Raw genomic sequence first — 20,545 nt, forward strand, 5'->3', positions numbered from 1 at the left:
TTCATTATACAGCATCTATGACTGAATACATACAGTAAGAAATGAGGAAAACTATGAGATATGTGGATCCTGTGATTATTTACAGATATTAACATTGAGATTATTGTATGTACTGTTTACTATGTACTGCTATCTGTGTACTGAGTTGTACATGCAGGTACTTTATGTATAGTACAGTGGTAAATTTTATATGAGCTGCAGTAGAAAGAGATGTAAATCTTCAGAGCCAAACTAGTGATGATTACCAGCAAGTCATGAATCAAGAGAGCTTAGAATGAGTAAAATCACCTTGAAATATTTTCCCAGAAATGATCATTCTGAAAGCTGATCGAAACCAGCTGTAAAAGACACCATAGATGAATGGATTGAGCAGTGAATTTAACCATCCAAGACACCTAAACCCAGAAAACACAGGAGATGGTATGTTGTAATAAATGAAAAGATTTAAGGTCCAACAAATAACATAAGGACTCCAGCAAATCAGAAAAACTCCCATCACAATAGCCAGAGTTTTGGTGGCCTTTCTCTCCATCTTACTTTCAGACTTTGTGCTCTGACAGGTTGTGTTCTGGATGCTGCGTGCCTGTCTCTGTGCCACAATCAAAATCGAATCAAAATGATAGCTGGGAGGTAAAAACAAAAAATAAGTTGCAAAGGTAGAATTGAGAGGCTAAATCCAGATATAGTCCAGCTCACCAGGATCATGATCAGAGTAACATAGATATTTATTTTAGTTCTGTACCTCAGAGGCTGACACACAGCATAATATCTGTCAACAGAAATAAAGCACAAGTTCCAAACGGAAGATGCACACAGATACTGATCTATATCGCCCAGGGCCTTACAAGAGCTAATCATAATCCATATCAAGCCATATGGCAAAATTAAAACCCCAACAAGAAGGTCAGCTATAGCGAGAGACAGGATGAAGAAGTTTGTAGGAGTGTGGAGCTGTTTGAAGTAAATAATGGAGATTATTACAAGAATGTTGCCACATATGATAAGAAATAATAAAGAGCCAACAAATATATATAATAAACAAGTGGCGGTGGTGGTGATTGCTTCTGGGATAAACACAAAACAGACAGATTTTTCCTCAGAAACATCATCAGACCCATTGACAAAAACACTAGGTACCATGCATAAATGATAATTAATAGTGAAGTAACATTTGCAGCATTATACCTGAAATCAATAAAATTAATAATTTCTTGTTTCCTGCAGAGAGAGATTTTAAGTTGCTTTAAGTGTTCTGTGTGTTTCACATCATGCTGATTTAGTTTGTGTATCTGTACTGATGGGAGCTCTTAGTCTGTGTCACTGAGCAGTATATTGGATCAGAGTTATTATTCTGGGCTTATTAGCATATCATGGTCAAGGGACACCACTGCCACTTTCCAGTAATCCAGTTTTTCACACATGATACATAATTTCTTCCCACTGACTTCTGTGGAGAGATCAATACTCAGGTGACCTTCATCGTCACAGTTTGTGTAGGTTTACGCAACAAAACTCCTTGTTAGATTTTGGAAAAAACCACGGTGTGGGTTAAAGTATGTATGTCATACAATTAGGAAATACAACATGCCACAATCCATTTTCCAGTTTCGTCGAATCAGTTACATTAAAGTTAAAACACCTTCCTTTCCCAGTTGCACTGTTGAATCACCCACTTCCTCCAGAAAAGAGGTGCTATATCTTTTTCTCTAACTGGAATCTACCTCAAGTTAAATGCTTTATCCCATGAAGGCCATTCATTCAATCTTTATTTATACTTGGGAATACATTGAGGTAGACACCTCATTTACAATGTAGCCGAGTAAAACCATAGAAAATAAAAGTACATAGACATAGAAAACCAAAGAGAAACTCATGTTAGAGTGGCAACCAGAATTAAAAAAAAACACACAATACAACTGAAATTAAAAATGTTTTAAAAAAATAATAATAAAAGCATCAATAATTAATAAAATAGTTAAAATGTAAAACACATTAATCAGGTTAAACAGGAACACCTGGAGGTAAAATGTGAAACAGTTAAGGATTTAAATTGCCCTATGGATAAAAAAGATGAAAGCTTTAAATGGTTCTGCATGTTGTTCCACGTTGCAGGTGCACAATATGAGAAACTAGATTTTCCAAGTTCGGTAAAAACAACTGGCTCCTGGAGTGTAATCCAATCACTGGACCGGGTCCGATAAGAACCCACATTAAAAGAAAGCATGGAACTGATATAAGAAGGTAAAGAACCAATAAGAGCTTTATAAATAAATAAAACCCAGTGTCTTTCACGTCTTACAGCAAGAGAGGGCCACCCAGCCTTAGAATACAAATCACAGTGATGGGTGTTATAGCTATCGCCAGTGATAAATCTTAAGGCAGAGTTATAAAGAGTCCAGGGGCTTCAGAGTGGCAGCAGAGGCATGCATGTACAAAATATCACCATAGTCCAATACTATTAAAAAAGTTGCCTCAACAAGCATCTTCCTACAATGTTGCGGAAAGGAGAGTCTATTTCTGTAAAAGAACCCAATTTTAATTCGTAAAGAACTCACCAGCTTAGAAATATGATGTTTAAAGGTTAATTTATCACCTAACCAAATACCAAGGTACTTATACACAGTGACCCTTTCAATATTTGTACCGTATCTGGTAGAAATTATGAGGTTGTCACTGATACTATTTTTTGATCTGGTGAACAACATGAATTTAGTTTTGCCAGCATTGAAAACCAATTTATGATTATTGAGTGCAACTTGTAGATCAGAAAAGCAGTGTTGGAGGGATTTTATGGCTGAGTGTGCATCATTGGCAATACAATACAAAACAGTGTCATCTGCATAAAAATGGATATTACATCTAGTGACAGCTGAGGTAATATCATTGCTGTAAATCGAAAACAGAACAGGCCCTAGAATTGAGCCTTGTGGGACACCTTTTGCTATTTGGATAAATTCAGATTTAACATTACAAATAGAAACACACTGCTGCCTGTCACTGAGGTAACTCTGAAACGATTTAAGAGCCAATTCATCAAATCCAAGACTACAAAGTCTTTTTAGGAGCAGTGTATGATCCACCTTTTCGAATGCTTTTGAGAGATCAATAAAAAGAGCCACACAGTGTTTTTTCTTATCTAGAGCTGTTATGATGTCATTTAAAACAAGAGTGGCAACAGTAATAGTGCTGTGTCTTTCCCTAAAACCCGACTGATACATGCTGAGAATGCAGTGTGTTGAGAGGAATGCTCTTACCTGATTATTAACAAGAGATCCCAATATTTTTGCTAAGCATGATAATTTAGAAATAGGTCTATAATTATTAAGGTTGGCTGTTCCACCGCCTTTATGCAAAGGTGTTACACAAGCGACCTTCCAAACCTTAGGGACCGAACCATTTGAAACTGAGAGGTTAAAAATATGTGAAATGTAGCTGACCACAATTGGTACAGCAAGCTTTAAAAAGAAGGGGTCAAGTTTGTCCTCTCCGACAGAAATTTTAGGATCCATAGTCCGGAGTGCATTGGCCACTTCATCAATAGAGAAAGACCGCAATGAAAAACAAGGAGTTGTCATAATAGGGGTTATGGGATCAACAGCAGACAGTGGTGGACCTGTATAGGTTTCATCAAACAGGTTACCAGCAGATGCAAAATGTTCATTAAAAGCTACACAAATACCTGTATGGTCTGATATAGAAGACCCATTTTCTGTGGTGAGAGGAGGGAATGAGATGGAGGACTTGCAGTTAAGAGTATTTACTGCCTTCCAGAAATTTGCTGGATTTGAATATGATATGATCATATGCCAGGAGATCTTTCAAAAAAGTTTGCTCATCAAAGTGTTTAAAATTCCTTCTGGATACCATACAGGGACATAGATTTCTTATTCTGGTACTTCTGATGCAAGCTACTGGACAATGGTCGCTCAAACCAAGTTCAAATACTCCAGAGTCTGAAATTTTTCCTGTTCTGTTCGATAAGATTAAGTCAAGAAGAGATGACTTAGAATGAGGTCCTTTAAGTTTGGCCTAGTAGGGGCAGTAATTATCTGAGAAAGATTAAGATCACCACAAACCTCCTTTAAAAACTGGGAGGCCGAACTCAACCAGTTTAAGTTAAAATCACCTAGAACAATCAGTTCTGAATCTTTAAGAGCAGCTAAGAGATCAGCTATCTTATTAATAGCAGAGGAGGGCGCAGTAGGTGGTCTGTATATACCAACTCAAATAAGAGTATTATTTTGTGTTATAGACACTTTCAGCGCTAAAAACTCAAAGTATTTGTCCGCCGAGACTGCTTTCAGAACAGTACAATTAAGACAAGCTCTAGAATACATGGCCACACTTCCTCCTCTAGTGTTTCTGTCTATTCTGAACAGGTTATAACCATCCAAGGCCACCTCAGAATCACTTACAGTGCAACTTAACCAAGTTTCAGATAAAACCACAATGTCAGGATTTGTATGTGCCATTAAAATTTTCAGCTGATCCAGCTTCTCATACTGAGTAATGCTCCTAATATTTAAATGAATTAAACCTTTCCTGTTCTTAAAATCTGTAGGAGTAAGGGTTGGGTGTGGAACAGATTCAGATTTTAGAGAAGCACTGAGGTCAGGCTTTAATGCCAGTGAAGTTAAGGAAGGCCTTGAAGCACATACCAGTCGAGGAGACTGTATTGGTCTTGAAACCACCTGAGCATAAGGGGGAGCTTACGAGCCAATATTTGCCTGGGAAGATGACAGATGTGCAGAGAAGAAGTCGGTCAGCGGTTGGTGACCGGAAATGACCTGTGACAAGCACACCTGGTCATCCGAGCATATCACAGACAGTAGTCAACGTGCAGGAGCATTTAAAACTGAATAAAATATGTTGTCCGTTAAAACTCGTGCACCCAGCCTGCTAGGATGGATACCATCCCTCAGATAAAAGGAAGAACGTTTCCAGAAGAGGTTAAAATTGTCAATAAAAACCATCCTGCATGCTACACAGGCAGACTGGAGCCATGAATGGAGGCTGAGGATACGGCTGAAATGGCCAACGCTGTAGCTCAGTGGAGGCAGGGGTCCGGAAATGGAGACATGCTTTCCACAGTCTTTCAACATATGAAGAAGCCTGCTAAAATCCTGCTTTAAAATTTCAGTAGCCTGCATAGAGAGGCTATCTTTGGATCCAACATGGATAATAACATTCCTAGCGCTGGGATACTTCGCCAGAAGACCAGGGATTTTCGCCTGGAGGTCAACCACTTTAGCACCAGGAAAAAAAAATGTCTCCGCCAATCGTCTCCTGACGTGCCTCATAATTGAATCGCCGATGACCAGGGTGGTAGGAGACGCAGCTTGTGGTGGAGGATGAGACTGTACCCTCAGTACGGGAGTGGAACTACTAAGTGTTTTTACAAAAGTGCTTGCCCTTTTCGAAATAGTTTTTAAGGACTGCTTCCCAGTTTGTCTTCAAGACAGCTCTCACAAGAAAGCAACATTCCAGATGATGCTGAAACGCTGTCATCTTTATCATTAAGCTCTTTGGTGTCCTTTCTGCTAGACCTTGCTCAAGAGCCAGATGGCTTGGCACGGCATTCACACTAAAACAAATGGGATTGCAGCACATGAAAGTTATTTCACATTTGTTCAATAAAAATATTTTAATCCAAACCATGATCTTTTCCAAAATCTACCCAAGTAATTTTGTTGCCTAAAACTACACGTTTGACCACTTCACAACATTAACTAAGCATTTATTATTGTTACTATGATGCTGAAGGCCTCACTATGACTAGGACTATGGATCTGGTCTTCACAGAAGTTAAGGGAAAAACTGGCATAACGCATGTAATCAAAATTGTAATTTGAAGTATGCAATCATGCAATTTGATAGTGTGAGGTTGTGTTATTTGTGTGTAGATTGAAGGGACAGGGTTAGATTTGCATTATGGAAATGTTAAGACTCAGCAATTTTAGGAATTAAAAGTCAGAATATTTTGGCCTGTGTTGCTTTTCTGATGTTAATCTGTCTCTTATGACTGCTACAAGTCTATGAAAATCAAATACTAAATTGTACCACATTGAGTCCCCCTTTAAGAGACTTCCTGGACCCATGATATATTAATGAGCCCAGAAAAATTATTTACCCAATTGCACTGCTCAGCAGCACAGACCAAGAGCTCCCATCAGTACAGATGCAGTGACAAAGCACAGTGTGAAACACGCAGAGCACTAAAATTAACTGAAAATCTCTCTCTACAGAAAACTAGAGACAACTAATTTTCTTGATTTAAGGCATATTATTGCAAGTGTTACTTCACTGTCAAGTATCATTTATGAATGGAATCTAACTTTTCTGTCAACAGATCTGATGATGCTTTTAAGGAAAAAATTCTCTGTCTTGAAACAGTCACCATAACCAAGAATGTATTATATATTTTTGTTGGGTCTTTATCCATTCTTATAATATGTGGGAACCTTCTTGTAATAACCTCCATCATTTACTTCAAACAGCTCCACACTCCTACAAACTTCCTCATCCTCTCTCTCGCTGTAGCTGACCTTGTTGTTGGGATTTTACTTTTGTTTTTTGGAGTGATACCACTCACAACAACCTCTTGTTCAGTGTTATTTAGTGTTGATCTCTATCTGTGTTCATCGTCTGTTTGGAACTTGTGCTTTATTTCTGTTGACAGATATTATGCTGTGTGTCAGCCTCTGAAGTACAGAACTAAAATAAATGTCCGTGTTATTGTGATCATGATACTTCTGACCTGGACTCTATCTGCTCTTAGCCTCTCAATTATAGGTTTGCAAGATATTTTTTGTTTTTACCTCCCAGCTATCATAATGTGTGCCATCTACCTAAAGATTTTGATGGTGGCACAGAGACAGGCACGCAGCATCCAGAACACAACCTGTCAGAGCACAAAGTCTGAAAGTAAGATGGAGAGAAAGGCCACCAAAACTCTGCCTATTGTGATGATCTGTCGGTCTCCTTTATTTCTTTTTTTGTTGGGTCTTGTAATTTTTGATGAAGTGAAGAAAATGTGCCATTTACAAAGCCTTTTGCATCTAGGTGTCTTGGATGGTCAAATTCAATGCTCATCCATTCATCTATGGTTTCTTTTACAGCTGGTTTCGATCAGCTTTCAGAATGATCATTTCTGTGAAAATATTTCAAGGTGATTTTACACATTAAGCTCTCTTGACTTATTACTTGGAGGCAATCATCATTAGTGTGACTCTGAAGATTTACATCTCTTTCTACTGCAAACTCCATGTCTATTTCGTGATACACCTACTTGCACGCAACTGGTTGAATACAATATAGATATTGGTGTTTGTAAACATATTAAACAGATGTTTTATGTGTTCATCCAGAGAGGCACAAATATCCACATACTGAGGTTAAGTATCTGTTAGATAACAGTATAGCTCAGCCATCTTGTTCTGCCACCACGCCTGCTCATTCCCAAGTCTGACAACATACCTAAATTTTGCTCAGATTTCCTTATAGTGTAATTAATGTGACAAATCTTGAATGGAGGACTGTGTTGACAATGTTGGGTCAAATAAAGTTTGATTCAACAGTGCAGTTGGGAAAGGAAGGTTTGTCAACTTTAATGTAACTGTCGATGAAACTGCAAAATGGATTGTGGCATATTAAATGTATTGCCCAATTGCTTAACATACTTATTTTAACCCACACTGTGGTCTTTTCCAACATCTAACAAGGAGTTTTGTTGTGTAAACCTAAGAGATTTTTGTCACCATGACGATGAAGGTCACCTGACAATGGATCTCTCCACAGAAGACAGTGGGAAGAAATGATGTGTCACGTGTGAAAAAGTGGATGATGAAGTTGGAGGTGGTGTCTCTTGACCATGATATGTTAATGAGCCCAGAATAATAACTCTGATCCAATATACGGCTCAGTGACACAGACCAAGAGCTCCCATCAGTACAGATACACAAACTAAATCAGCATGGTGTGAAACACACAGAGCACTAATACTAACTGAAAATCTCTCTCTACAGGAAACAAGAAACTATTCATTTTCTTGATTTAGGGTATAATGTTGCAAATGTTACTTCACTATTAATGATCATTTATGCATGGAACCTAATTTGTCTGTCAGTTGGTCTGATAATTTTTTTGAGGACAAATTTCTCTGTTCTGTGTTTAGCACAACAGCAGTCACCACCACCACTTATTTATTATATACCTTTGTTGTCTCTTTATCATTTCTTATAATATGTGGGAACCTTCTTGTAATAACTTCCATCATTTACTTCAAACAGCTCCACACTCCTACAAACTTCCTCATCCTCTCTCTTGCTGTAGCTGACCTGCTTGTTGGGGTTTTACTTTTTTCTTATGGCGTGATACCGGCAACAATGGTTTCTTGTGGGGTACAAGACCAATTTGATGTCTATTTGTGTGCATCTTCTGTGTGGAACTTGTGTTTTATTTCTGTTGACAGATATTATGCTGTGTGTCAGCCTCTGAGGTACAGAACTAAAATGAATGTCCGTGTTACTGTGATCATGATCCTGCTGAGCTGGACTCTGTCTGCTCTTAGCATCTCTATTATGGGTTTAGCTGATATTTTTGGATTTTACCTCCCAGCTTCCATAATGTCTATCATCTACCTAAAGATTTTGATTGTGGCACAGAGACAGGCACGCAGCATCCAGAACACAACCTGTCAGAGCACAAAGTCTGAAAGTAAGATGGAGAGAAAGGCGACTAAAACTCTGGCTATTGTGATGGGAGTTTTTCTGCTCTGTTGGACTCCTTTCTTTATTTATTGGGCCTTGTCTGATTATATGACGTTAAACATATCACCTACAACAATATTTGCCTTAAGGTGTCTTGGATGGTTAAATTCGATGCTCAATCCATTTATCTATGGTGTCTTTTACAGCTGGTTTCGATCAGCTTTCAGAATGATCATTTGTGGGAAAATATTTCAAGGTGATTTTACTCATTCTAAGCTCTCTTGACTCATGACTTGCTGGTAATCATCACTAGTTTATCTCTGAAGATTTACATCTCTTTCTGCTGCAGCTCATATAAATTTTGCCACTGTACTATGCATAAAGTATCTGTATGTACAACTCAGTACACAGATAGCAGTACATAGTAAATAGTACATACAATAACCTAGATGATAATGTCTGTAAATAATCACAGACTTGCATGTCCTTCTTCTGCATGTTACACATAAAAAATGCAACTGTCCTATGCATGAAGTATCTGTATGTAACTCAGTGCACAGATAGAGGTGCATTGTAAACACTTTGTCTGGTAATCATAATGTGAATGTGTCAAAATCAATGCAGAATACACATATCTCAATTTTGCCTCCTCTCCTTTTCTGTATGCATTCAGTTATAGATGCATCATAATGAATGAAGGAGTACAGCTCTAATTCTTAAAGCTTTCTTCACAGAGACAAAAATTCAATGTTGAAATCATCTTTCTCTCACAGTAGTTTTCATTTAGTGTCTTCAACATTTGTTTTGGCTGCAGGTGGAAACAGAATTAAGAAATAGAAAGAAGTTTAATCAGTGTGAATAATCAGCTCAGATCAAATAAAACAGTATAATGAATAGACCATGTTTATTTACAGTAAAAATCATTTTGGCAGTAAGTTACACATTGTCCACAACATTATGAAGACTCACACAAGAAAGGTAACCAAGTGAAAAAGGGTTGATTACTTTCGTCTTTGTCTTTCCCTGTCCAGTGTCTTTAGATAATACATTTTTGAATATATACTTAAGCATCCATTACAGTACAACCACTTTTTATGCAAGTTAATAAATTCTTATTCTCTGCTTTGGCATTCATGAAGATGCTGTGAATCCAAGACTAAACAGAGAAAATGTCCACTTTCATGGCCTTTGATAACCATGGTCATTTATGTTGTCCACACTGCATTTTGTCTCTTAACATTATAGTGGACACTCAGCTTGCCTTTGGGAGACATTTTCTCTATGATTGAATTCACAAAGCAGTACAGGCAGGTTTTTTTGTGTATACATATTTCTGGCATATTCGCTTTACATTATCAGTCTTCAGCTGTCACACACCTACCCATTCTCTGTACATCATTTCTTTAATATGTGGCAACTGGATTCACGTTCATTTGCATGGTGAGCTGAAGAGAAATTAAATACTCAGACACAAAATCTGTCTTTGTCTCTTATTCCAAAGTATTATTTATTACTGGAAGCAAGAACCTCCATGTACATCTGGGGAAGAAGCACATGAGACTGAAGAGAAATTGCTTATATGGCAGTTTATACCTTTGCTATAAAGGTTCACATTTAGCGATGAGGTCAAGAGCACACAGTCTACAGCACAGCTGGTCTCCAGTCTGTCTTTGATAACATAAATGTTCTCTATTACCTGTACTTTTCCTCATTTGGTGTGAACACTCTTCTGACCTTTACATGCTCACTGTCCAGACCTGGCAACAGTTGACATACAGTTAATACACTTGTACAAATTGAATACTTCCACACAGAAGGTGTCCAGTTCTCACTGGCTGAAAAAACAGGCTTGACTCATCTCCAGGATATTATCTATGCCACTGGCTGTGGCCCTACTAATTTCAGTTCAATATTATGCTTAACAAATTTCCAGTTAATCAAAACAGCAAAACTACCACACAGTGAACCTGAAGGCAAAGGATCAGGGTTTACAGGGCAGTCGCCACTTTGCAGATTCTAATATTAAATATTTCTTGTACCGACTTCCATGTTTGAGTGGGAACTTGTGTGATATACCTTTAAAAAAGAGCAAGGCCAACAAAAACACAATAAATTGCAAAATGCAGACAACTTGTTAATGAAGCCTCATATTATTCCACTGATTAATAAAACTCAGTCTTGATACATTGTTAAAGGACCAGTCAATCCAATCCAGTAAAATATTTAGCACAGAACACATTTCTTCAACAGTAAATAGTAACAAAGTGCTGGGTCATCATTTTAAAATTAGGCAGATGTCCTAAACTATATTTTCTATCATAACTCAAGGGAGCATGTCGATCAATATGTGGGTATCAAAATGGTTCCTGCTCTGTGACCTTTTGATTGACACCTCAGTTGACCCAATAGGAGAGGAAAGCGTTTATGTTTAAAGCAAAAATAAACATCCTCACACACCACCCAAACCCAAGAAGCCTTGTGTCATACAGACATGGCTGCTCCTTAAACAAACTGATGAGGTCAACCTCTCATTCCTCCGTCCAAACCCTGCCATTATTGACCGTTTGTAATTGACTTGTCCAGTTGACTTTGCTATGACTCGGTTGGCTGTTCTAAAACTTGATGCTGGCATTTTGACAAGCTGAGCCTCATAATCTGCCACTTTAAGTTGAAACAGGCTACTCTGGTGAGGGGCCAAAGTGAACCCGACCTACCACCATGGCCAATCCATGACAACCTCCTTTTCTCTCCCTCGAACAAGCAACTGTTGTGATACTCAGCTCTTGTGTGTGCAGGAGAGAAGAGAGAAAGATGTTTTTAAAAGTGTCTTGATGTTCAGCTCTCAGTACCTTTAGCATCTGATGTTTCTCTCTCTGTTTCTGTTTGTACTTTCAGGTATCTGCTTTATTGCACACAGATGATGTCTATAACCATATCAGCAGATAGAAAAGGTTGATAAATATGGACTTCTATGTAGTAGAAGTTGCAATATTCACTCACTTACAACATTAATTAGGCAGGCAGGTACAGTCAAAATCATTTATTTACATGTAATCAAATCAAACCAAAACACACAATCAAACTAAGAGAGAGAGCGTATAGGTATGAAAAAAAGGTCAATCAAAGAAGAATGGCTGCCTCAGTGACTGACAGAAATTGTAACAATACCTCAGTCAACAACAAGTCAGTACAAGCACATTTACAAAGTTCAGCACTTCTATGCTCAGCCATGTACACTGTTACTACGTCGTGCCCAGTATGTAACCGTGTACATGGCTGGTAATCAGTACTCGGGGAAACAGTGGTTGCTTTGAGGTGCTTGTAATCTAGTGGTCCATTGCTGTGAAGAAAGAGCCAGGCTGGAGAAAGGTGAAATCCAATGTTGAAGGGAAAAGTCTTTGTTTGCTGTGTTTAGTGTGGTTGCAGGCAAGAGGGAAGCCAGATGCTCCTTTCTTGTCATTGCAGAGTTAGCCATTCTGTTGGTAACTTGGTTGTTGCTGCTATGAAGCTGTGAAACTAACTTTGCTGACAGACTCTGTGTTCTAACTGCTGGTGCTAAGAAGACTTGCTTACTTTGTTAACACAGGCTCTCACAGCGCTGCCTTGAAAAATAACATTTGGGGCCATGTCTTACGCTGATCAAAAGCACAAGTGGAAAGCGCAAGATGTAATGGATTTAATTTATTCAAGGCGTGTCCAAATCCACTTTTGCTGTCTTGTGCCAGGGGCGGGAGTGATATTTTGCCCTGTGCCGGCCTTTGCAGCACCAGTGCAAAGAGGGATAAACCTATCAGATGTGGCCAATTGCCCTCATTAATTCACAGTTAAGTTTAGGCCAAACACGCAATAAACCAATCAGAAAGTCAGCTCTCATCACCTTTGAGAGGCAGGTGCACCAGCAGGACAAGCAGAGGCAGCATGACAGCAGATTTACTAGGAGGAAACAATGAGAAAAGAGTTTCAAAGTGAAGAGACAGATCTCCTGGTTTGAAGAGTGAAAGTGTGAGAGCATGCAATATATGGAGACAGCAGGATATCACCAAAGAAGTTTCATGTAGAAATAGTTTACTTTACATTAACACCTGCAAAAACCAATACAATAAGTGAACCCCAAATGTCATGCAGATATGTAATTGATTATTTTTTAACCTGAAGCACCTTGAAATTGTGTTGTATTTTATAATTAATTATTATCATCATCATCATTATTAACTTTGCTGGCTGAGGAACTGGGGACAGAGATGGTGCAGTAGAGAGGGGAGGCGAACAGATCCAGTCCAGCCGCGAAGGTTCCTGGTTCCGCTGGCCCACCTGAGCCAGGTGGAGGAGCAGATACGCAGCAGTCTGTGTTCCTCCTTCTTCTCCTCTCCCACCTAAGGTTGAAGAGCACAAAATTACACATAGATCTATCCAACCAGCTCTGATAGAAGCACACATAACTTTTTTCTCTGTTGGGCTGGAGTCCTGTGGTCAAATATAGTGTCTGGTACATTTTATATGTTATAGATCATAATTGTTCAATCATTTTTTTCTGGATCATAACAAACACACAGACACAAACACTAGAGCTGCTCCAGCTGTCATGCTGATTCATCTGATTAAGGTGATCTGACAGCTGTGATCCCAGCCCATGCGCACTTTGTAGGTCCGTTTAGATTTATTAGGCTTTATAATTATATTCTTCCCCTTATTAGTGAGTTTATTTTTAAAGACACATACGTGCATAGGTGTCTAATATTAATGAAAGTTGTTCTGTGATTGTGGAGACGTGTGTGCGCCTCAGCCAAGCGTGAGACACACGCAAACACTTTTAACTTCAATATTTACATTTTTTGCTGATAGAAAATATGTTCAAATAACACTTAACTAATTCACACTGCCATGTGAGGAAGAGAATGAGCATAAATGAAGGTGTTTTGTGATTGTGAAGATGTGTGCATGTTTTGGCCAAGCCGAAACTGAAAAGACCACAGACTTTGTGCTTCAACCAGGTTTTGGTTGGTCTAAAGCACAAGCGGTTTTTACCCCAACCCTATTATGGGTTTAGCCGATATTTTTGGATTTTACCTCCCTATCATAATGTCTTTCATCTACCCAAAGATTTTGATTGTGGCACAGAGACAGGCACGCAGCATCCAGAACACAACCTGTCAGAGCACAAAGTCTGAAAGTAAGATGGAGAGAAAGGCGACTAAAACTCTGGCTATTGTGATGGGAGTTTTTCTGATCTGTTGGACTCCTTTCTTTATTTATTGGGCCTTATCAGTTAGTTACTATATACCAGTGTTTGCGTATTGTGCATTTAGGTGTCTTGCATGGTCAAATTTAATGGTCAATCCATTCATCTATGGTTTCTTTTACAGCTGGTTTCGATCAGCTTTCAGAATGATCATTTCTGGGAAAATATTTCAAGGTGATTTTACTCATTCTAAGCTCTCTTGACTCATGACTTGCTGGTAATCATCACTAGTTTGGCTCTGAAGATTTACATCTCTTTCTACTGCAGCTCATATAAAATTTACCACTGTACTATGCATAAAGTATCTGTATGTACAACTCAGTATACAGATAGCAGTACATAGTAAACAGTACATACAATAATCTCAATTTTTATGTCTAGAAATTGTCACAGGATCCACATATCTCATTGATTTACTCATTTCTTACTGCATGTTAACAGTCAGATGTTGCCTAATTAATGCAGCTCTGAACTTCTCTCTGAATAAAACTTAAGGAATCATTTAAAGTTGTTGTTTACAGCAGTTTTCAGGCAGTGCCTTCATCAGTTGTTTTGGCTTCAGATGAAAAGAGAAAAAGATGGAGAATTAGATTTAAAAATTATGGATGTTCACTTTAGAACCACCACCGTTTCAGGTTGAGAACGTCTTTTCCCCGGCTGCTCCCCTTCCTCCCCCAGGGTGGGGGCACTCATTTGCCCAATGTCCTTTTTCTCCACAGTTAAAACATTCCTCTTGGTCCCAGCGTCCATGCCCGCTGCCCTGCACATTGCTTTGGAACCTGCCTCTGCCCCGCCCTCGTCCTCATGCCCCCTGGTCATTGCATTGTATATGGTCAACTGGGCCTCATCCAGTTTCTCCGCGAAATATCTGCCAAGCTACATGATACCCAGGTAATGCAGGTGTGGCGACAGGCATCTGCTAGTGAGGGGTGCATTCTGCCCTGGCGAGCCAGGAGTGCTGCCACAGTCTCTTCCAATCCCTGATTCATCAGTTCGAGAGCCGTCATGTCTTGTGAACTGGAAATGGGGCCTGGACCGCTGCACAGAGTGCTGTAACTGCATCTCGGTATTCTTGGTTGCCATTATGTGTCCATTCTGGGTTTTTCATGTGCAGAGGCAGTCTGGCTTCAATGAAATAACCCCTGATTTTGTGAGTCCCAAAGTTCTTTTGCAGTATTCTCTGAAATTCTCTCATGGTTGGTCTATAGTCTCTGCAAAAATGTTAAAATTACTACACCTCTCACAATCATTCTTTTCTTGCAGGGGCAGGTGAGAAACCTGGGGCAAAAAGCTCTCAACCCTTACATGTACTTTTCACTCTCTGTGCTTCAAAATAATATTTTTTGTCGACCTTTTCTTCATCGTCATTTCTTTTGTTGATTTTTATTTCTCTTTATTTCTTTCTGTCTGTCTGTGTCACTCTGTCCATGTGACTGTCTGTATCACTCTCTCTGTGTCTCTGTCTCTCTCTATTCAGACTGTTCCTGCGTATGAATATGGAATATATAAATATAAACAATAACTAATAAAAAAAATCATAGCAGCAGGAAAACAACCCTCTTAATTGTATCATTTTTCACCTGCAGCCTGTGTGACTGCTGTGGTGGTCAGAGGTATAAATGCTCAGAAATCCTTTGTATTTTATTTAGATACCTTATAGGCTTCAGAAAAACATACAAAACACATATTTAGGAAAAGTCACGGAATGAGAGGCTTGTACTTTAAAAAAACAAACAAAAAAAAACAAAAAACAAAGTTATTTGGATTATAAAAACCAAAACTGTCTGTCAGACCATCTTGGTGGTTCTAATGTTAAGAGACAACATACTGAGAAGGACAAGAGACCCTCTGAGAAGGCCTCTGACAGGCCTGGAGCAGTATAAACAACATGATCATTAGCAGGTTGGAGACCAGGCTGTGGTCATACACCCAAGCGATGACACCAGCAGATGGTGGGGATGCAATTGAGATGTCCCAAGAGTAATAGGTGACAGCCTCCTTCAACAACAAAGGCAACTCCGTCAACAACCCCAACACTGAGACATGCCACCCTCTCACACTCTCTCTCAGGGAAACATGAACCACAAACCAGCCATAATAATCTGGTTTACCAACAGAAAACTGAGCTGCTCAGATAAAAGAAGGAAGCTGAAGGGATCAGATGTCTATGTGAACAAACACTCCACAAAGAAAATGCAGACACTGCCAAAAGAGAGTTTCTAAGAAAGCAGAGGAAAATTCAGTCAACTTGGACTGCGGCTGGTCATCAGAGAAATTGAAGAACTGGACAAAAACCAGTGACTCCAGAACAACACAGCAATGTAATCATAACTGTCTGACTATGGATAATGGGTTCTTTCTCTCAAAACATTAATTAATCACTAAGTGAACATAATATGCGTGAACCTGAATAAGACATTGATTGATTCACTTCAACAGTAGAAGCTAATGCTAATGCTAATTATCAAAACATCAAAGAATACTGAAGTCAGTTCATAAAAACATTCAGTGTCATAGCAATTTCCAAAAGCTGGCTCAGCTTTGAGAAGGAAGCAGCTCTCAACTTAAAACGACATGAATTTAATTACATGAACAAAAATAATAACAAAGTAGAGAATGTGGCTCTGTGTGTGAATAATAGACTGAGCTTTAAGGTCATGGAGAACATGTCAACCACTATTGATGATGTGATGGATTGTATCACTGTAGAGATGTGAATGCAGAAACAGAACAATGTGATTGTTAGTTGTGTATACAGAGCACCAGGAGCCAGCATTGAAACTTTTAAAGACAGTATGGAGGGAATATTTGACAAAACTAATCAGATGGTTACCTTCATTTGTAGGGATTTTAATGTAGACCTGCTTAATCCAAACAAATACAAAATGACACAATGTACAGTATGAGTTTATACTGACTGATCACCAAACCAAGCAGAACAACAATGTACTCTGCCACTCTAATTAACAATATATTCATAAATTAAATGGAAAGCAGTTTCGTGAGTAGACTGCTGATGAATGACATCAGTGACCATTTGTTTGTTTTTGTGATCCATAGCTATGATTGTGGAAAAGACAAGGAGGAACAAAAAATGAAATACAGAGGAACAAGAACATAACAATCCATAACTGCATTCAGAACTGAACTGATATCACAAAACTGGAAAACTCTCGCAACAAAGTCAGGATATCTTGACCTTTGTTGTTCTGATTTTACTTTTTTCTTTTTTTAAAATTTGAATCCATCTCAAATGACTCCTGCAAGTTTATGGAAGTGAGATACTAAGTTTTATGACACTGAGTACCCTTTAAGAAGGTCACTTGAGAATGATATGCTAATGAGCCCTGAAGAATAACTTATGTGAATATACTGCTCAGTGTCACAGACCAAGAGCTCCCATCAGTACAGATGCACAAACCAAATCAGCATGGTGTGAAACACACAGAGCACTAAAACTAACTGAAAATCTCTCTCTACAGAAAATTGTAAACTTTTTATTTCCTTGATTTAAGACATGTCATTGCAAATGTGTCCTCACGATTAATGCTCTTTTATGCATGGAATTTGACCTTTTTATCAACGAGTCTGATGATGTTTTTTGGGACAGAATTCTTTGTCTTTACGCACCATATGTATATTTCAATTCAGCATTCACCCCCATGCATTTATTATATATTTTTGTTAGCTCTTTATCATTTCTTATAATATGTGGGAACCTTCTTGTAATAACCTCCATCATTTACTTCAAACAGCTCCACACTCCTACAAACTTCCTCATCCTCTCTCTCGCTGTATCCGACCTGCTTGTTGGGCTTTTACTTCTGTTGTATATTTTGACACCAGGTTCAGTAAGCTCATGTTTGGCACTAGACAAATTTGACCTCTATATCAGCTCATCTTCTGTTTGGAACTTGTGCTTTATTTCTATTGACAGATATTATGCTGTGTGTCAGCCTCTGAGGTATAGAACTAAAATAAATGTCCATGTTACTGTGATCATGATCCTGGTGAGCTGGATTTTATCTGGTTTTAGCGTCTCAATTACAGGTTTACAAGATATTTTTTGTTTTTACCTCCCAGCTATCATAATGTGTGCCATCTACCTAAAGATTTTGACAGTGGCACAGAGACAGGCACGCAGCATCCAGAACACAACCTGTCAGAGCACAAAGTCTGAAAGTAAGATGGAGAGAAAGGCGACTAAAACTCTGGCTATTGTGATGGGACTTTTTCTGATCTGTTGGACTCCTTTCTTTCTTTGTTGGAGTTTACGCCCATTGATTCATTACGGCATACCTTATGCTTTGGTTGATGCATTTATGTGGTTTGGATGGTCAAATTCGATGCTCAATCCATTCATCTATGGTTTCTTTTACAGCTGGTTTCGATCAGCTTTCAGAATGATTATTTCTGGGAAAATATTTCAAGGTGATTTTACTCATTCTAAGCTCTCTTGACTGAAAGATTTACATCTCTTTCTGCTGCAGGTCATACAAACTATGTACTATGCATAAAGTATCTGTATGTACAACTCAGTGCACAGATAGCAGTACATAGTAAACAGTACATACAATAATCTCAATGTTAATGTGTGTAAATAATCACAGGATCCACATATCTCATAGTTTTCCTCATTTCTTACTGTATGTATTCAGTCATAGATGCTACATAAAGAATGCAGGAGTACAGCTCTGAAATTCTCTTTGTGAAGAAAATTTTCAGGAATAAATTCATGTTAATAGTATTTTTCTCTTGCAGTAGTTTTCAGTCACCATTTCATTATTTTGTGAATTTGTTCATTATCCACAACATTGTGTAGCATAGAATGAAGATAAATAACTTAACTTAATAACTTTTCATGGCACAAGAATAGCTACAGTTAAGAATGGTGTATTAGGCTACTTTTTCTCTGTTCAGATAACAAATTTATGGATGTATACTTAACAACAGAATCACTTTTTTGTGTAAGTTAATAAGTTCTCATTCTGTCTCTTCTTTCACATCTATTAAGATGCTGTGAATCCAAGACTAAGCAGAGAATATGCCCACTTTCATGTTCCATGTTGATCATGGTCATTTATGTTGTCCACACTGCAGTTTGGGTCTTAAAAACACTGAGTCTTTATTAGTGGACACTCAATTTGCCTGTGTGAGATATTTTCATGATGAATGAAATTTACAAGTCCGTACAAGCAGGCCTCTTTAAATCTGAAGACTGTGTATGTTTTCATCTTAGTCATTCTCAGTTATCAGTCTTCAGTCTACATATCTCACCTCCCACATGATAACATAGTTGTTGAATGATTACAATTTGATGCTATGGAAAATTCTGTGAGACAGAATGTTGCCATTAAAAACTACTTCAACCTTAAAACCTTTCAATTGTCAGTTGGGACAAGGCTGAATTATTAATGTAGGGTAGTGATACTCGACTTCTGGCTGTCATGCCAAATCTGGCCTTCACTAGGCTGCCAGGCGGCCTTCTGACTTTTTTCTCATTCACAATGAAAGACAATTCACAGTTGTTATTCCCAGGAAGGAGGGACAGATATGCCACTATTGGCTGATGGTCTAAATTTGGCTGTTGGTAACAAACAGACAGCTGATTTGCATGATGGCTTTTCAGGGCAAATTGAATAACTGAAAAGTGCAATTATTAAATAATAAACAGAACAGGTTCCTGTTATGTTTAATGTCGTAACCCGTTTCAAATGTTACCAAAGCACAACTAAACTGCAGCTGCAGTTTGTAAATGCAGCAAAACATCTGACTTATCTGTCAATCCTTGCACCAAGATAATATAGTTAAGAAGTTATTTAATTTAAAAATAAATAATTTAAAAGAAATATGAGTTCTTTGTCATTTTATGTTTATTCATTTTATCTGATAAGTAATGTTAATATTAATTTCCCAGCGGCAAAAGTGGCCACTGGGAAAAGCAAGTTGAGTAACCCTGTTGTAGGGGATATGGGGGCAAAAATGAGCTTTGTGCTCATACTGACAACAGATACTAAACCGGCCACTGTACATTATTGTTTATTATTTAGCAATTAGCACGTGTCAAATTGATTAAGTACAAAATTATACAGATTAACATAACATGTAAGCACAAGATAAACTGAAATAATAAAGGTCTGTCTACAAGATGCTGCATGAAGTGTCATGGTAAACAGAAAACCTGTTTATGAAAGAGAGAAAAGCTTAACACTTTTCCTGACTTTCATCTTTATCATTACAGTTTCACAACAGTCACTCTTAGTTTATTCTTCATCATGCCTAAATTTTATTTTGTTTCGGTGGATATAAGGAAGTCAAGGTCTACTCAAAAGAAAGAAAATTTCAACATCTTACCACAAATAAACACCCAAATATCATTTAATATGTCAAATATGTAAAAATATTACGTAAACAAAAGGAAAGTAACAGTGACAGTATGAATGATTTTCACATGAGTTTCATTTAGCATGTGGATCACATGCTGACTTAACCAGATCTGTATGGTCCATAGACCAAAGACGATCCATTCCAGTTTCCAGAAAGATTTATTCATTATTTAAATTATTATTGGTATTATTAAAAAACATTCTGAAAATAT

The 20,545-nt window shown here is 38.1% G+C and overlaps 1 protein-coding gene and 1 pseudogene across 1 annotated transcript; one reads left to right on the forward strand and one right to left on the reverse strand.

The window, feature by feature from the left end:
• Nucleotides 1-259: 259 nt before the first annotated feature.
• Nucleotides 260-14,766, reverse strand: LOC146314003 (trace amine-associated receptor 1-like; annotated as a pseudogene).
• A 2,843-nt stretch (nt 14,767-17,609) lies between these two features.
• Nucleotides 17,610-18,407, forward strand: LOC146314004 (trace amine-associated receptor 1-like). The gene has a single exon (XM_084737045.1). The coding sequence runs from the start codon at nt 17,610-17,612 to the stop codon at nt 18,405-18,407; it is 798 nt and encodes a 265-aa protein (XP_084593171.1).
• The last annotated feature ends 2,138 nt before the right edge of the window (nt 18,408-20,545 follow it).

Source organism: Lutjanus erythropterus, chromosome 15 (genome assembly GCF_056507025.1).
Source record: "Lutjanus erythropterus isolate fLutEry1 chromosome 15, fLutEry1.hap2, whole genome shotgun sequence".
Taxonomy (NCBI): Eukaryota; Metazoa; Chordata; class Actinopteri; order Lutjaniformes; family Lutjanidae; genus Lutjanus; species Lutjanus erythropterus.